Genomic DNA, 17,660 nt, shown 5'->3' on the forward strand with positions numbered 1-17,660 from the left:
GTTGAGAGTGGGATGATGTGCGAAGAGAAATCATAAATTAACTAACGTCGTATTTGGTTGGAGAATTTGAGAAAAAATTTAGAAAGATAAAGGGAAAATGTGTGTTAAATTAAGTGAAATGTAAATATATTTTATTCACATTTTATTTATATTTTTCCTTTCATTTTTAAATCTCTTCTCAAATTCTTTAACCAAACCCAACCGAATGTGGCTACATTGACATGTCCAAACCGAAAAGCAAAGTCAACAAACCGTCGACAATAACAAAATAGGATTCGTTTGAGATGTGGGTTGGTTTTTTGGCTTTTGGCTTTTGGCTTTTGACTATTTTAGCCTGGAACTAAAAAGTCTAATTTGGGATAAGTTTTTTGGCTTTTTTGATTTTTGTGAGTGAAAAAATAAAATGATTATGATTTGGATGTGACATTTTGTCTTATTTATTTTTTAATCTATTTTTCCTTTTTATGACTAAAATAGCCAAAAAAAAAAAAAAAAAAAAAACTAGACTTTTTGGCATGCCAAACCAACGCTCAATTTTCTTAAAAAACTAAATTAGTTTTTTCCTCCAGTGGCTGCTCAAGCTGTTATTCTTGATTCTAGGCTCCGAATGTTTTTCTTTGGTTCTACGCTTTGATTGCTTTTTCCTAACCCCTTGTGAACTCTCTTTTCGTAGCCAAAATAAAAAAAAAATCAACCAAAACAATTTAATTATAGAGAAACAACTAAATCAGTTTTCAAAATTTTTATAGGGAAACAAAATCAATAAAACAAAAAAATTTAAATAGATTTCAATTGATTTCTATTTAATTTATTTTAATGAATGAATGAAGGATTTTAGATAGAGATTTTAGAGAGCCTTTTTCCATATTAAGCCAAATTTCTATCTTAATTCTCAAACTAGGCCTAGTTTGGACGGATTTTCCAAACTAGGCTAAAGCGCTATTACAAATCGCGCTTTCACTGTTTGAAGCAGAAAATTTGATGAATAGTGAAAGCGCTATTTCAAAAAGCGCTTTTAATTAAGAAAACGCTATTACAAAAAACGTTTTCACTGTGCATATGAAAAAAACGCTATTACAAAAAGCGCTTTTACTGTGCATATTCAGAAAACGTTTAAAATGTATTAAAATGTAATCAAACTTAATCTTGAGTTTTTTGTAGCTCAAATGGTAGTGCATTGGTTTTGCTACACCTCTGCACAGGTTCAAACCACATCCACATCAACTCCAAACAATTGCTATCTAAAATGAAATTCAACCTTTTTTTTTTTTTCCCTTCCACTCACTCTATATTTTATATATGGGAAGTGATTGAGACCCCCTCCAATCACCACCCCCACCGTCTCCACACACACGTGGCGGGTAGTGATTGGAGGAGAAAGAAAAAAAGAAAAAGAAAAACTGGCCAATCAATGAGAGAGGGGGTCAAAGGGAGTGCCTCCTTGAGTTTATATATTTATTATGTAATTTTTTTATCAAAAAAAAAAATGTTTGTTTGGTTAAATATTTTAAAAAATTAAAAATAAACAATTTATTTATTTAAAAAATTAAATAAACAATTTATTTATTTTTAAAGAATTATATAAAGTAGTATACTATTTATACTATCATCACATCACACGTATAAATAGTATACTCACTTAGACGTATTATACTATCATCACATCGCACGTATACTACTTTTTATATTTTTAATAAATTATTTATTTTTATTATTACCCATTACTTTTAAAATATTTTTATTTTTAAAATATTTTAAAAAATTGAAAAATGTACACTTTTAAAATATTTTAGTACATTTTAAAAGCGCACATTTTGCTGAAAAAAATATTTTTTGAGTATGCTTTTACTGTGCATTTTTTTTTGAGTACATTTTTCTGAAAAAATTAATATTTTTCTGAAAAATGCTAAAAATACAAAAAAAAAAATTCAGTACATTTTTTTGTATTTTTATGTATTTATTAATTTTTTAAAATATGCACAGTGAAAACGTACTCAAAAAATATTTTTTCAGCAAAATGTACGCTTTTAAAATGTACTAAAATATTTTAAAAGCGTACATTTTTCAATTTTTTAAAATATTTTAAAAATAAACATATTTTAAAAGTAATGGTTAATAATAAAAATAAACAATTTATTAAAAATAAAAAAAAATAGTATACGTGCGATGTGATGATAGTATAATACGTCTAAGTGAGTATACTATTTATACGTGTGATGTGATGATAGTATAAATAGTATACTACTTTATATAATTCTTTAAAAATAAATAAATTGTTTATTTTTAATTTTTTAAAATATTTAACCAAACAAACATTTTTTTTGATAAAAAAATTCCATAATAAATATATAAAATATAGAGTGAGTGGAAGGAAAAAAAAAAGAAATTGAATTTCATTTTAAATAGCAATTGTTTGGAGTTGGTGTGCATGTGGTTTGAACCTGTGCAGAGATGTGGCAAAACCAATGCACTACCATTTGAGCTGAAAAGAACTCAAGATTAAGTTTGATTGCATTTTAATATATTTTAAACGTTTTCTGAATATGCACAGTAAAAGCGCTTTTTGTAATAGCGTTTTTTTCATATGCACAGTGAAAACGCTTTTTGTAATAGCGTTTTCTTAATTAAAAGTGCTTTTTGAAATAGCGCTTTCATTATTTATCAAATTTTCTGCTTCAAACAGTGAAGCGCGATTTGTAATAGCGCTTTAGCCTAGTTTGGGAAATTCGTCCAAACTAGGCCTAATTTGAAAATTAAGATAGAAATTTGGCTTAATATGGGAAAAGCCCCGATTTTAGAAGATAGACACATAAATTGGAAAGTCAACAAATAGTATTTCTATATTTGATTTAGGAAACACTCATATTTTAGGCAATGATCTTAAGATTAAGTGAAAAATTTTATTTATTTATAATTCGAAAATTATGTGAGACACATGGATTTTTTATATTTGATTTTAGGAAAAGATAATCTTTTAGGTGATGTTTTTTAATTTGAAAATTATGTAAGAAATTTTACTTACTTATCTACTTTTTAATTCAAAAATTACGTGAGACACATGAATAGTTTAGTATTTTTTAACATTAGAAAAATAAGAAATTGAGGTTAAACAACCAAATCGGTTTTTTAAATTAATTATGTTTAACAAATATAAATCGATTTTTATTTAATGTATTTTAAGGAATGGAGAATTTTAGATAGAGATTTTAAAAGATATACACATAAATTGGAAAGTCAACCCATCGTGTTTCTATATTTGGTTTGAGGTGACACTCATCTTTTAGGCAATGATCTTAAAATTATGTGAGAAATTTTATTTTCTATATTTGAATTTAGGAAAAGACCAACTTTTAGGTAAATTTTTTTTTTTAAATTCAGAAATTATGTGACAAAATTTATTTATTTATATTTTTAATTCAAAAATTATATGAGACACATGAATATTTTATTATTTTTTTAAATTAAAAAAAAAAAGAAATTGAAGTTTAACAATCAAATCAGTGAGAAATTTTATCACATAATTTTTTTAATTCGAAAATTATGTGAGACACATGAATAGTTTATTATTATTTTTAAATTGGAAAAATAAGAAATTGAGGTTAAAAAACAAAATGAGTTTTTAAAATTTATTATATTAAACAAATTTAAATTGACTTTTGTTTAATTTATTTTAAGGAAAGAAAGATTTTAGTTATAGAATTTAGAAGATGGACAAATAAATTAAAACGTCCAAAAACCCTATTTCTATATTTGATTTTCAAAAAAGATCATTTTTAAGACGATGATCTAAATGTCGAAAAAAAAAGAAGAGAGAGAGAGAGAGACAATGACCTTGAAATTATGTGAGAAATTTTTTTATCTATTTATGTAAATTATGTGAGACATGATTTTTATATATTTGATTTAAATAAAAAATAAATAAATGATTGAGACTGAGCATATGGAAGTCTCAGACCGAGCCAATTAAAAGTAGGGGAGTTATATTAACAATTTTTATAGTTTGAAACTTATATCATTTTGGATGTTGATCTTATAATTGTGACATATTTGATTCTAAATTTTGAATCTCGTTTCAAATAAAGACAATTGAAGATATTGTTACTTCATTTTAATGGCAAAATCATTATATAACTTTTTTTGTGTTGATTAACTTATATATTGTTTGAAATATAATAACTTTTTTTTATGAATAATTTTAGAATTTTTTTGTTTATAAAATGTTGTTTGATTTAATTTTAAAATCTAATTTCAAAATTTTTTAAAAATTAAATTGGTAAAAAAAATAAATTAAAAGCACATAATTTTTATAAAATTTTATTTTTTGGAAGGATAGAAATAATTTTTTTAAATAATTTTTTTGATATTTATTTTTGTTAAATTAATTTTTATTTTTTCAAAAGTTAAACATGATAACAACTTTGATATCATTATTAAACTAATTAATTAAATAAAAAAAAATCTAAATCAATTTTTTTTTATATATGAAACATATTGATTATACATTAAATGTCTAATAAATATTCGTTACATAATAACCATATAAAAATATCTATTAATAACAAATACAATTATGTAGTACATGATAACCATAAAAAAATATTAACAAAAATAATTACTCATTATATGATTATCATTTAAACACATAGTACTAAAAATTAATTTAGTCAAAAAGTGAAAAAATAAACATGTAAATTTTTTTTATCATTTTTATATAACTTTATCTTTAATGCATAAAAATAATTTTTAAAAATTTAAAAATTATTTTTTACCATTTATTTTTATCAAATTAGTTTATATTTTTTTAAATTAATATCTTCAATTATTTTTATTTAAAATAATATTTAAAATTTAAAATTAAATATATCAAATAAAATAATAATATCTTCAATTATTTTTATTTAAAATTTAAAGTTAAATATATCATAAATAAAAAATTAAGAACTAACACAAATTTTAAACTATAGGACGTAATTAGCCTCTAGAATATTTGACGAAGGCCACGACTGGTAGTCAGTTACAAAATAAAAAAAGGAAAAATATTATGAATATTAAATAAATTACGAAATATTTGGATCAGTTACATAATAAAAAAAGGAAAAATATTATGAATATTAAATAAATTACGAAATATTTGGATCAGTTACATAATAAAAAAAGGAAAAATATTATGAATATTAAATAAATTACCAAATATTTGGGCCTTGTTTGGTTTGTTTTTCTGAAAAAAATTTGGAAAAAATTCTCTACAAACAAATTTTCAAGAGTAATCAAACCAAACAATTTTTTTCAAAAAAAATCTCAAAATTTTGTTTAGTTACCTACTTTCCAAAATCTCTCTCTCTCATACACATCAAATCAATCACTTTTTTTAAAACTCACTCTCCAAAATAATTTTCCAAAATCATTTTTAAAAGAAGGCAAACCAAATAATTTTTTATACTTTTTATCTCAAAAACTATTCTACAAACACAAACCAAACACACCCTTGAATTTTTACCATAACTCTAATGAAAACAGATCAGCACAGTATTTCTAGCCTTTCCTTCTTGTATACGATAGAGAACTTTCACCTAATAAGGCGCGAATCGACATCTCTATCTCTCCGTCTTTCTTTCTCTCTCTAATTTTTTTTCCCTTTTGGCTGGTGTTTCTCTCTCCACAACACTTGACTGACTCTCTCTCTCTCTCTCTCTCTCTCGCTAGATGTGTACGTATTTATATGTATCTACTCTGCAAAATCGAACTGTGTAGAGAGGGTTTTGACAACGCGCGTTTGCGGCTATGGATGTTGAAATCGTCGAATTTGCTTCAGACGACTCTCAAGCTTCGGCCGCCAAGAAGCTTAAGCACAATGAGGTAATGTTTCTTACATAAAATCCCCTTTTTTGATGTCTCCAAATGGTTTATTCATCGCATCCTTGTTAAATTAATCGGCTTTTTGACCCCTATGACATGTGATTGATCGAGTGAGACGTGGAATTTTAATATGATTTGATTGATTGGTTTGTTGATCATTTGAATGTGCTTGATCGCTTCTAATTTTTTTTGGTTTAATCGTCCTGGTTGGACTTCATCGGTTAGGTTTTGTTCGGATCATTCAAATAAATTGACATGCAATTCCTCCTCTCTTTAGATAGCAAATCCGCAATTAGGTTTTTATGTATTTATAGTTATTCCGCCAAGAATTAGTATGTTTGTGGGGCATGCGCATGTGTGGAGACGTTTATAGTGTTGGGTGTATATATATATATATGTTAGGTTTTTTTAGACCTACATGACGAGTGGAATAAAAAAAAAATTGGCCTGAATGAATTTGTATGTACTAGGGATCCAATGGGTGTGCTATTAACTCTGTAAACTATAAATTTTAATTTTAAATTAAAAATATATATAGTGTTTGTTTATCAAGTGGTAATGGTGTTTTCAAAACCCAAGATTCACTTTATGATTTTTTTCCCCCTTTTTTGATATAAAAAAATCTACTTGGCAAGAGGAGAGAGTAGGCTTCAAGAAACTAAAGTGAGTTGTTCACATATATATATATATATATATATATATATAATATAATATAATATATAATAGTATAGATGTACAGTCATTCCTCCAAGAAATAGTGTGCTTGCCGGGTTTATGTCTCTAAAATTTGGGTTTTTTTCCCCATCTCTGTACTAGTAGGTTTAACTTTTAAGATCTATATGATAACAGTAGCATAGTATTCTCTATCCTGAACAAATTTTCGCCTTACCTATTCAAGATTATTGGGATGTTCTGTTCCATTTACATAAGTGTTAGGGGTGAACTAGGTTTTTTGTCCCAGGGGGCCAAGGTATCTAAATGAAAAATACTTAGTTTTGATACATTCCTAATTGAACATAATTTCTTATATAAGCATTGTGAAAAAAGTATTTCACGAGAAAAATAAATAAATTTAAAAAAGATTTTTTTTTTCATTTTTTAAAAGTTTTGAACTATTAATTATATATTAGTATATAATTGGTTAGACCATTGTATTAAGCTATTTTATTGATTGATAATAATCTAGATCTAGTAAATAAACAGTGAAAAATGCATCAGACTCCTAAAACATGACCCTTAAATTTAACACTTAATGACATGGAATGTTACATGTCAGTTTTTTTGGTTTGTTTAGAAATCAATTAATTAAGACCCAACGTTCTGCCATGTCATTGTGGATAAATTTAGGGATGATATTTTATTTTCTCTAACATTACTCATAAAAAAGTATATATACCATCTAATTTTTAAAATTAGAAAAGGAAGTGACATGTACCTTTTGTATTAATAAAATCAACTAGATAAAATTGATGTTATTAACTAAAATGTGGAATGATTAAAAATCATCTCATTATTGTGAAATACTAATGAAATAAAAATTTAGTAAAGTAATTTTTATAAAGTTAAGGAGTTATCCCATTATACATTTTACAAATAAACATAAAATATAGAACTAATGATAAATTTTCAAAATTTGGAGGGGGTCGAGTCCCCTCTTGCCCCTTGCACAGTTCCACCCCCACCTATGATAAGTGTATAACAAATATGTTGCATAGGTAAGACTTGATTAGAGTTCCTTTTATTGGCAGGAAATAAGAAGCCAACATTTTAGCACAAATGCTATATAGATAGACATCTGAAGAAGCCAACATTTTAGCACGAATGCTATATAGATAGACATCTTAGTTAGGACATTATCATAACGAAGTTTGAATATAGATGTCATATACATGCATATTTTCATTTCACTTCATCTGTGAGCATATGCTCTTTCATATTCCACCATCCCAACGAGAAAAATAATATAAATAAACAGTAAATTTCACTGACTGCCCTTGAGGTTTAGAAAAAATATACAAAAGCCTCACAAGTTTGGCATAATTACACGATTAAAGCATTCAAAACTAACGTAGATGGTGTGTAGATATAAGGATAGATAAGATAAAATATATATTTTAGTATAAAAAAAAATGACGACATCATTTTTTCTTCCATACAATTTACGAATTGTCGATGAAAAGGAGCCAAGTTTTATGTGAATTAAAACTTTAAGAGAGCCGGGGGCCCAATGCAATTATTTTAAACTTGTGGAGCCCAATGTATTTTCTCCAAACTTTAAGAGAGGTTTGTGTAATTTACCCATAAATAAAAGAAAACAAATCACCTTTATTAGTTTTTCCCTTAAGAAAAGGGTAAACTATCGTTTTGTCCCGCAAACTTTATTTCACTTTTTAATGCCATCCTTGAACTTTAAATTTTTCTACTTTAGGTCTTTAACTTTTTGAGTCAAATCATTTTTTTTCAAAATAGGTAATGATACTAAGAAAAGCCTCCTTTTTTTGTGACAATTTGTCACTTGTTACTACCTTAAACGAAAACTGAATTCTTAGAAATAGGAAATTCCTAGTTGGGAGATGTTTTTTACTTAGAAACGCAATTTCGTGCTCCCAAGTAAGAAACCTGTAAGAAATTCGTTCCTATTGAGGAAGAAACTTGCTCTCTTATGAGATAGAACTTTTCAAACATACAAATCTAAAAGAAAAACAACTCAAACTTTTCTTAGTACTTTTTATTTGTATAATATTTATTTGTACTTAACAAGGACAATTTGTAATTGATATCAGTCTCCAATAATAATTTATATTTTAACACATATATTACAAACTAAGAACAAATAAATAAATTGTTAGAATATATTTATATATTTAATATATACATGCTCTCATAGGCACTGGGCTTCAACCTTTGAAACTTGTGTATGCCCGTAATTGAAACTTTTGTTAGTTTTCTCCTAAGAAGTACTGACACTTCTAAGAAGGTGATGTGTTCGTGTCGTGTCAGTGTCGGACACCGACACTCTTGACACGTGTTCGACACTCTTCAAAATGTGTCTTACTTTTTAATTTTTTTTAAAGATCCAAACACTCTTTGGACTCTTAGAAGACACATGTGTCTATCGTTTATACACACGTGTCTATTGATTAGACACGAGCAAAACTAATTATAATTTTGAACAAAACATCTTAAGATACAACAATAAAACAAAAATCATATAAATTTATAAGAATTAATGTCGTATTTTTTATTATCTTTGAATGATATACTCATATATATAACATATAATAAATATATAAAATTATAAATTTCATGCGTGTCCCTCACGTGTCGTGTCCTGTATTTTTTAAAAATTGGTGTGTCGGCGTGTTTGTGTTGTATCTGTGTCATGTTGCATGTCCGTGGCCTTGCTTCTTAGGTTTTCTCTTCGCTTGTCTTTTTTCATTCAAACATTTTTTTTTTCTTAGTTTCAACCTTAATTCAGTTGAAGTAGGAAGCATATGATCTAACATGGTTAGTTCTTCTTAGTTTTGTTAATAGTTGAACTATTTTGACTTATAAGAATTTGAGGCTTCGATATAATAATTGAAAGTACGGGTATCACATTGATATTTTGAGCAAAGTTCAAGGGTTGAAACAATAATTACCCCCCCCCCCCCCAAAAAAAAAAAAAAAAATTCTCTCATTTTTAACTGATTTTTTATTTATTTTAAATATATTATCAGCCTACATTTTGGCCAAGTTTGGGATGTTCCAAAAAAGCCAAAAAGTCAAAAAGTTACTCAAAAAGTTAAAAAGTTAACACTATTCACCAAAAGTCAACAATTACGGCTGCACAACTCCCAATTCAAATTTTTCCCTTCAAATCAATTTTTACAATTTTTTATTACACATTTTCCAATAAAAAGTCAAAAAGTTAACCCAAACATCCATATTTTCAACCTCAATTTTTTAGTCCAAAAAGACAAAAAGTGCACTTATTTAGTCTTCCCAAACTTGGCCTTTATAGCTATAAATTTTATTAAAACTTTTAAGTCTCCTTTTCAATGATGTGTTTCCTGAAGTGATTTCCAAAGTTTCTCAAATGGTTTTCAACTAAGGAGCCCAGATACTTCTAAGGTTGCTCACGGACACATGTCGGACACTCCCAGACAAGTTCAAACGCTCGTCCAAACATGTCATATTTCAGATTTGGACACGCAATGGACACACGTGTGTATCCATCACTTAGTCACACATGAAACATATTATACGTTTAATAAATTAACATAAGGTATAATGATAAAAAAATATCTAGACTTGTATCTATTAATTTTTACTCCATTAAACTTTAGAAATTAGTGTTATGTTGTATTGTTTTTAAGTTTGAATGAAATATTCATATTATAAATATATAAAACTATATATTTTGTACATATGTGTTAGTTTTTAAAAAAAAAATAAAAAATAAAAAACACTGCCACGTGACATGAGGAGAGCAAAGCTTTACTACACCAATTGAGGCCTTCACTTAATAATACTATAGATTAAATTAAATTGTTGTGTCAATGTGTCAATGTTGTGTTGCATGCTCATGTCCGCACTTCTTGGGTTTTCAGAACTTCTCATGTTCCTCATTGAAGTTTCTCAAACCATTCTCATATGGTATTTTGAATCTTTTTTAAAAGGTGTCTATTACATCTACTAGAAGTTTTTCAAGATGAATCCTTAAAATTCTATTAAGTTTTCAAGGAGTTTACATAGTTTCTTCTGGGTTTCTCTGTAGTTTCTTTGTAGTTTCTAGCTCGTATTGGACATTCAAAATATAAATAATAAAAAGAAAAAGAAAAAGAAAAAGAAAAAGAAAAAGAAAAAGAAAAAGAAAAAGAAAAAATCCCATTTCGCAATAATTTCCAAAACAAAAAAAAATTTCTTTTTTGTTTTTTTCCCCCCTTCAAAAGATATCATATCCATGTCTGAAGCGTGTTTTCCCCCTTGAAAGTCCTTCCTGGCAACTAGTTGAATTTTAGGAGAAGCATGTGTTGGTGTTGTTGAGCTCAAGCTTGAGATATACACCTCATATATGCTTCATTATTTGGTCTAATCATCAAGAAAGTAAGCCTCACCATTTTTTCCCGCGATTATGTTAGGTCAATTGCAAACATATTTGGTGAAGGGTTATGTTTGAAAGTTGGCTATGGTTTCTTGATACAGTAAGACATTTTTTTTTTCTTCTCCCCATCCGTTACCCAAATTATATATATATGTATATATATGTATTTATGTGCCCTTTCCAGTTGTAAATTATGATTATGATGTCGCCAAAATAATCTCTGTTTCCTTGCTAATTAGTTCAACCTTTTTCTTTGTTCATATTTTTTCTCCCTACTTCTACCCCCTTTTTTAATGACCATGGCATAGAATGAGAGCTACATTATTATTGTTATACATCTGCTCCTTAGTTTTGCCCCCATCCCCTGGGAAATGAAGGAGAAAAAAGAGAAAATATAGGCAAGAAACAACACTGACACAAACCTCACCATGCATGAACACACTTCGACTGATGGTATATCCCCTTTCCCATGTAAATTCCATTTGTGCTTCTTAGTAATCCATTGCAAGCTCCTTTATTTAATACACTTGTACCATTACCATGCTTTGTGATTAAGCATTTTTCCTGTCTTCCTCCAGGATGCTGTGGCCAACGATTTTGAGAAGTCTACTATTGTTGTGGGGTTAACATCTGAGTCTCTTAATTCAGACAATCTCAATGGTTCCCATTCAGATATGTCATATCATGATGATAATGATGCCGATGAGGCCGTTGATGATGGCGACGATGTTTCTGATTATGATGACAATGATGATTTTATGTTCGACAACGATGATGATGATGATAATGATGATGATTATCTGAGTATGCAAGCCCAATTCGATAATGTGGATTTACCTCCTGGGGTAGAGGCATCAGTTTCTTGGTTGAGAGATCCTTCTCCCAGTGCAAATGCCCCAGCTTCTAATAATGCTACAGGCCCGAGTGGTGCTGTGGGTCAGCCTGCTGGGGCAAGGATGTCTTCCTTAAAAATTTATGATCCCGCTGCCAATAGCAAAACTGAGGCTGCTGCTACAAGCAGTTCAACAGTCCTTGCACAGTCAAGTTCCAGTGGGAAAGAGAAAGAAGAAAAAGAAGATGAAGTTCTGAGTAAGTTGCAACTTTTTAAAAGGTTTGATACTGTTGATGATTTTTCGGATCATCACTTCAACGGTGTGGCCTTTTCAGGGCAGCAGGTAAGTTTAGTTACATTAACCTGCATCTCATGTTTTACCTTTGTTTATGTTAATGGATGTGCCTTTGTAACTTCTATCTACTCTTTTCCTTGATAGCCACCCTCTTGGGCAAAGAGAATTCAGGAAGAGTGGAAAATTCTGGAGAAGGATTTACCTGGTGAGTTTCTGTCTGCTGTTCAATCAGTTATATGGTGATGGATTTGCGGCAAACCATACTGATTAAGCTTCCTTTTTTTGGAGTGGACTGGACATGTAGTTCACAAATCACAAATAAAATCTCTTCCTTTTCATTTAATTGAAAGGAAACATTCAGCTCATATTTTTGGTTTTGTTTGTATGACCTTTTATTTATTTATTATTTTTCTTGGCCATCTCAAGGAATTTTATATTTTACCTACCTTTCTCACTTACTCGTCATTTCTCTTTCACACAGATACAATATATGTAAGAGTTTATGAAACAAGGATAGATCTTTTGAGGGCTATCATTGTAGGACCAGCAGGGACACCTTACCATGATGGTCTGTTCGTCTTTGATGTTCTCTTCCCTACTACCTATCCTGATGTGCCCCCGGTATGTTCTTGGTGGTAATATCCTTGTTTTAATTATTATAATGTTTTCCATTGTGATTAGTTTTGCTTCTCTCTGGCAGATGGTTTACTACTATTCTGGTGGCCTTCGATTAAACCCAAACTTGTATGATTGTGGGAAAGTCTGCCTCAGCCTTTTGAACACATGGAGTGGCAACAAGAATGAGATGTGGATGCCAAAGACATCAACCATGCTACAAGTCCTTGTCTCTATACAAGCTTTGATATTGAATGCAAAGCCCTTCTTTAACGAACCTGGGTATGCCAATATGTATGGTGGGCTGGAGGGAGAAAGAAGATCAAAGGCTTACAATGAGGATGTGTTTATTCTATCTTTGAAGACAATGATGTATACGCTTAGGAGGCCCCCAAAGGTACGAATTTTTGCATTGTTATTATCATCATCCTGTTGTGATCATTATGTGTTTTCTTGCCTTGATGCTTGATTGATAATTTGCCAAGGTAATATGGATGTTTTGTGTTCATATTTTTATTTAGATGACAATGCACTATGAATGAATCTTTGATATCTTTTGATATGCATAAGTGGGCAGAACTAACTTAGGCCTTGTTTGGGAACATGTTATTTTAGTAACTTTTTGGTTTTTTATGAAAAGAAGTGCAGAAAAGTAAAGAGAGTGATGTGACAACTTATAGTGACTTTTTAGCTAAAATAGTTTACTCCCCAAACAAGGCCTCAGTTTCCCATTAGCTGAACCTGAAATAGAAAGGGTTTTATATTAGCCATGGCATGGTATAAAGTGGAGCTTGTTTTCTACTTTTGAAAGCAAGATGGCAACGTTGCACTGTCAAATGATTCTATGATCAGTACATTTAAGAGGGCAGAGTTAACTTGGTTTCTTGTTAGCTGAACCTAAATAGAAAGGTATTTATGTTAGACTTGGCCTGGCATAAAGTGGAGATTGTCTTGTACTATTGCAAGTGAGAGAAACTTGTGTGTGTTCACTCTACTAATTTGTATAACTAAGGTGATGCTTATGCACCTCATGCTTGATAATTGCCAGAAGAAAATTGGAAAAAAAAAAATAGTGACACCTCATACTAGTAAGCTAAGGTCGATTACTCAATGTCTCAGGTTTGTCAACACCCCTTGGGCTGTCTTTAACCCAAGTTCCAGAAGGCAAGTCAGAGCAAAGCTGGATGAGTTTAGATTAATTTGCAGTTGAACTTGTTGCTTTCTGGAACTTGGTGCATCAGAGAGGCCAAGAAGAAGACAGAGTGAGAATCATGGGAACACCCCCCCCCCCCCCCCCCCACCCCAATAATAGCATCAACCAACTTAACTCAAAACTCAACTGAGTGAATCCTTAACCACAACTAAGTATGGCTTTGTTATTCTTCAGTACATTGCTGCAATTTCGAGTAATTATTTGATGAAACATGCTTTGTTTAGTTCTGGCACTTAAAATGATTCACTTAATTGCCCAAAGAAACTAGCCAATAGGTAGGAAGGACCTACATCCATTGATATCAGAAAATTCATGGATGCAGAGATGAACATATATTCACATGAACATACCAAAAGGCTAAGTTTCCTTTGCGATTTCAATAGTTATGGTTCATATTTAATCTGGATTATGTAAGTTTTATAGATGTCTAAATTGATTTACTTCGGTGAAAAGCATAATATGAACCCATATCAAAATTCTTTTAAACTGAAAAAAGATGCCTTTATTGGTATTCAATATTCATGTGTAAAATTTGTGATGCTTTGAATTAGTGAATAATTTTTGTGTGCGCTTGTTTTTGCAGTATTTCTAATCAATTCATGCAATATTAGATGAATTCTTATGAGTATGATAGTCCATTTGCCTTCCCAAGAAAAGGGATTACAATAGGGTTGTCAAAAAATGTTACCAACCTGCTCAACTGACCCGGCCTGCTCACTAATGGATGGTTTGGACAGGTGGTTCTGTTGGCTGCGGGTGTAAGGGGTCATTTTTTAGGGTTACTGGTCAGGTGTTGGGCCTAGTGAAAATACCCTCACAACCAGACCCGACTGAAATATTATACAATTATACACCTTACATGTGTCCATTTTTTGTTGATCTCTCAGATTGCACATTATCACCAAAATCTAAAGACTTGATCTAAAAAAATTATAAACCCCCCCCCCCCCCAATGATCTGCAAGACTGCAAGCATCAGCTCTCACCATATTCTCTCATAGTCTGCCATTGTTGATGATCTTGAAGCTTTGAAAACAGTCTTTCTCAGCCGCCTCTCTTTCACTTGAGTTTCTTATTCTCTCTCAAATCGGTGACAACGACAATCTTGATGGGGATAGAAGATTGGTGACATCAATCGAGGAGCTTCGTTGCCTCATTGAAGCTCCTCTATCGCTTTTTGGAGGCCTTTTTTTAAAGATATATGTTCACTATTATATTTCATCTACGAGAGGCGAAAAGACGTAATTTATTTATTTATTTATTTCAAGTTTTGAGTCAAATTCTGGAGTTTGGAGTGCTGTTTGAGTTGATTGGTGCCTCATCTCTGTTCTTTTTTGGTATTAGTTCCATTGACCGAGCTGACCATGAAACCGAATTGAGTAGGTTGGACAGTTTCAGATGGATGAACGGTTGAAGTCAATTGTTCAAATACCCAACCCAATGTAGTTTGGTCAGGTGACGGGTTAAGGGCAAACCTGACCTGGACTGACCCATGGATAGCCCTCCCTGACAGTTTGACATGTGAAGGTGATATTTGTTAGACCATTTTAGGAGAGGAGCATGACGTTGGATGATTATACGTGCTTTTACTAATTTTGTTTCCCTAAAATGCTCTCTCTCTCTCTCTCTCTATATATATATATATATATATGTCTGCATGCATGTGAGCACATGTATTGGGCGAAATGCAGTAGAGATCGACTTTCAGAGCCCCTATTAATTATCGCTCACATGAATTACTTTGACGGATTAGTTATAAATTGTAATCGTGGAAACTCTTGAAAACGAAGTGTCTGAAACCCTAGATGGAATTGCAATGTTCTCCTATGGAATGGCTGGTTGGAATTGCATTCAACTTTCTGTCCAGTGTTAATTGTGTGATTTCGAATGGCTAACTTGATTAGAGAGCATAGCTATATGTTCCGTGGCTCATTCTGTTATTTCCAGTACTGTTAGTGTGCCAAAATTCGATAATTTTGGTACCATATCCGGATGGGCATATCTGTAGTAAAAAATAGATTCAAGCTGGTGTAGTCACTAATAGAATCAAGGACAATACGCAATTTTGTCAATTTCAATGATGGTTATAACAAATGGCCATACATCCAGGGAGACAAATCCTTGCACCCATCATTGCACACTCATGTGGGTGAACAAACCAATGCATGCCTGTGTACATAGTCTCTGATGTCTGATGGTGAAATCTAGAGTTCTGTTCATATATGATTTCATGATGTATGCTCTCTGGTTTCCAAAAAGTTATATTTGATCGGTTGTGCTTGTTTGCAGCATTTCGAGGACTTAGTTGCTGGGCATTTTCGTCTTCAAGCACATGACATTCTGTCAGCATGTAAAGCTTATATGGAGGGTGCTGAAGTTGGGTCTGTGGTCAGAGGAGTCGTCGAAGATACAAATAATAAGGCAGAAAAGAACCAACCTGGTGAATTCAAGGAAGCAATAGCTAGAATGATGAATAGTCTAGTTACAAACTTCAACAAAAATGGGTCAAAGGATTGTGAGCAGTTCCGTCGTCCAGTTTGATATCTGGTGAGGCTGATGCCAGGGCTGATGGGTGGCAGTTTAGGGCTAGTAAGTTCCTTCTCTTAGTTTGGTTTTTTTTATTCTATGTAACTGCACAGATATTTGTTTATAGAAAGATTTATCTTTGGGATTTTCCTGATAGATGTAGATAAGGTAGGGTGTTTTAGGGATGGAAAACAGAGATTCCCGTCGTATAGTTCGTTGCATCACATCTCCAAGTGAAAATGAATCTGGCTTTTTTTGTTATGTGGTCTAATGTCATTCCTTCAAATGGGTCTTATAAAGCGAATGGCCATTATATATCATCTGCATATTTTAGCTTAAATGGGTTTTGGGGAGCAATAATGGGGGCTGCTCTCTATGAGTGATGCTGATAATAATACATGACTTTTGATGTGTGCAAGTGCCAATTGCTTCTTACTGAGCATATATATACGGTGGGTATCTTGTGATATTCTACTAATCTTTATTCATTTATTTATTTAATAATAATAATAATAATTTTTTAATTTTATTTTATTACTATTAATATATATATAGATATTCTTTTTTATTATTTTTATTTTATGACAAGCAACTTCTTTGTACTTGCTTATCTACTCCTTGAAGATTGTTTTGGAAATTGGTTTTTTTAGTAGTTTTTTCAACTTTTCTATAAAAGGATGTATAAAAAAGTAGATAGAAGACTGATTTTTTTTTTTAGTGGCTTTTTGAGTTTTTGAGTTTTTAACTAAAATTTAAACTTTTCAAAATAGGCCTTAGTATCATTAGTTGTCTCATGTCACATTTTCAATGAATAATGAATTTGCCAAATGTCTCATATTTTATGTATGACTTTTGAAATTGATGGATTGACTTAATTTATAGTATGAGGAAGATTAGGGAATTTTATAGCATATTCCATTAAAAAAAATGATAAGAGATACAAACCAAGTTACCAAACTTTTCTAATAACTTCTCGCATGTGTGGAGCCACGTGTGAGTAATTGGTAGATTAATTTGTAGTGGTCGCAAAACTGTATTCTAGTGTCTACTCACAATGGGAGTGGGGCTCACTCATACATCATTGTGGTGTGGATTCCATTACCATTGTGAGTAGGCAGGGGAATATGCGTCATTGAAAATGGTGTGTCCATAACCGAATTCATATATATTATTAAGAAAATATCTAGGGAATCAGATTAATTCACCCAAAAAATCTTGGGTGAGTGATTGTGTAGTGA

General features: G+C 30.7%; 1 protein-coding gene across 1 annotated transcript; it reads left to right on the forward strand.

The window, feature by feature from the left end:
- The first annotated feature begins 5,437 nt into the window (after positions 1 to 5,437).
- On the forward strand, positions 5,438 to 16,683 carry LOC114285058 (putative ubiquitin-conjugating enzyme E2 38). Its single transcript, XM_028228049.2, has 6 exons — positions 5,438 to 5,856; positions 11,521 to 12,117; positions 12,214 to 12,274; positions 12,551 to 12,690; positions 12,770 to 13,081; positions 16,186 to 16,683. Exons 1-6 carry the CDS (start codon positions 5,782 to 5,784, stop codon positions 16,435 to 16,437), a joined length of 1,437 nt encoding a protein of 478 aa, XP_028083850.2. The 5' UTR covers positions 5,438 to 5,781; the 3' UTR covers positions 16,438 to 16,683.
- The last annotated feature ends 977 nt before the right edge of the window (positions 16,684 to 17,660 follow it).

Source organism: Camellia sinensis, chromosome 7 (genome assembly GCF_055761805.1).
Source record: "Camellia sinensis isolate YWXY chromosome 7, ASM5576180v1, whole genome shotgun sequence".
Lineage (NCBI taxonomy): Eukaryota > Viridiplantae > Streptophyta > Magnoliopsida > Ericales > Theaceae > Camellia > Camellia sinensis.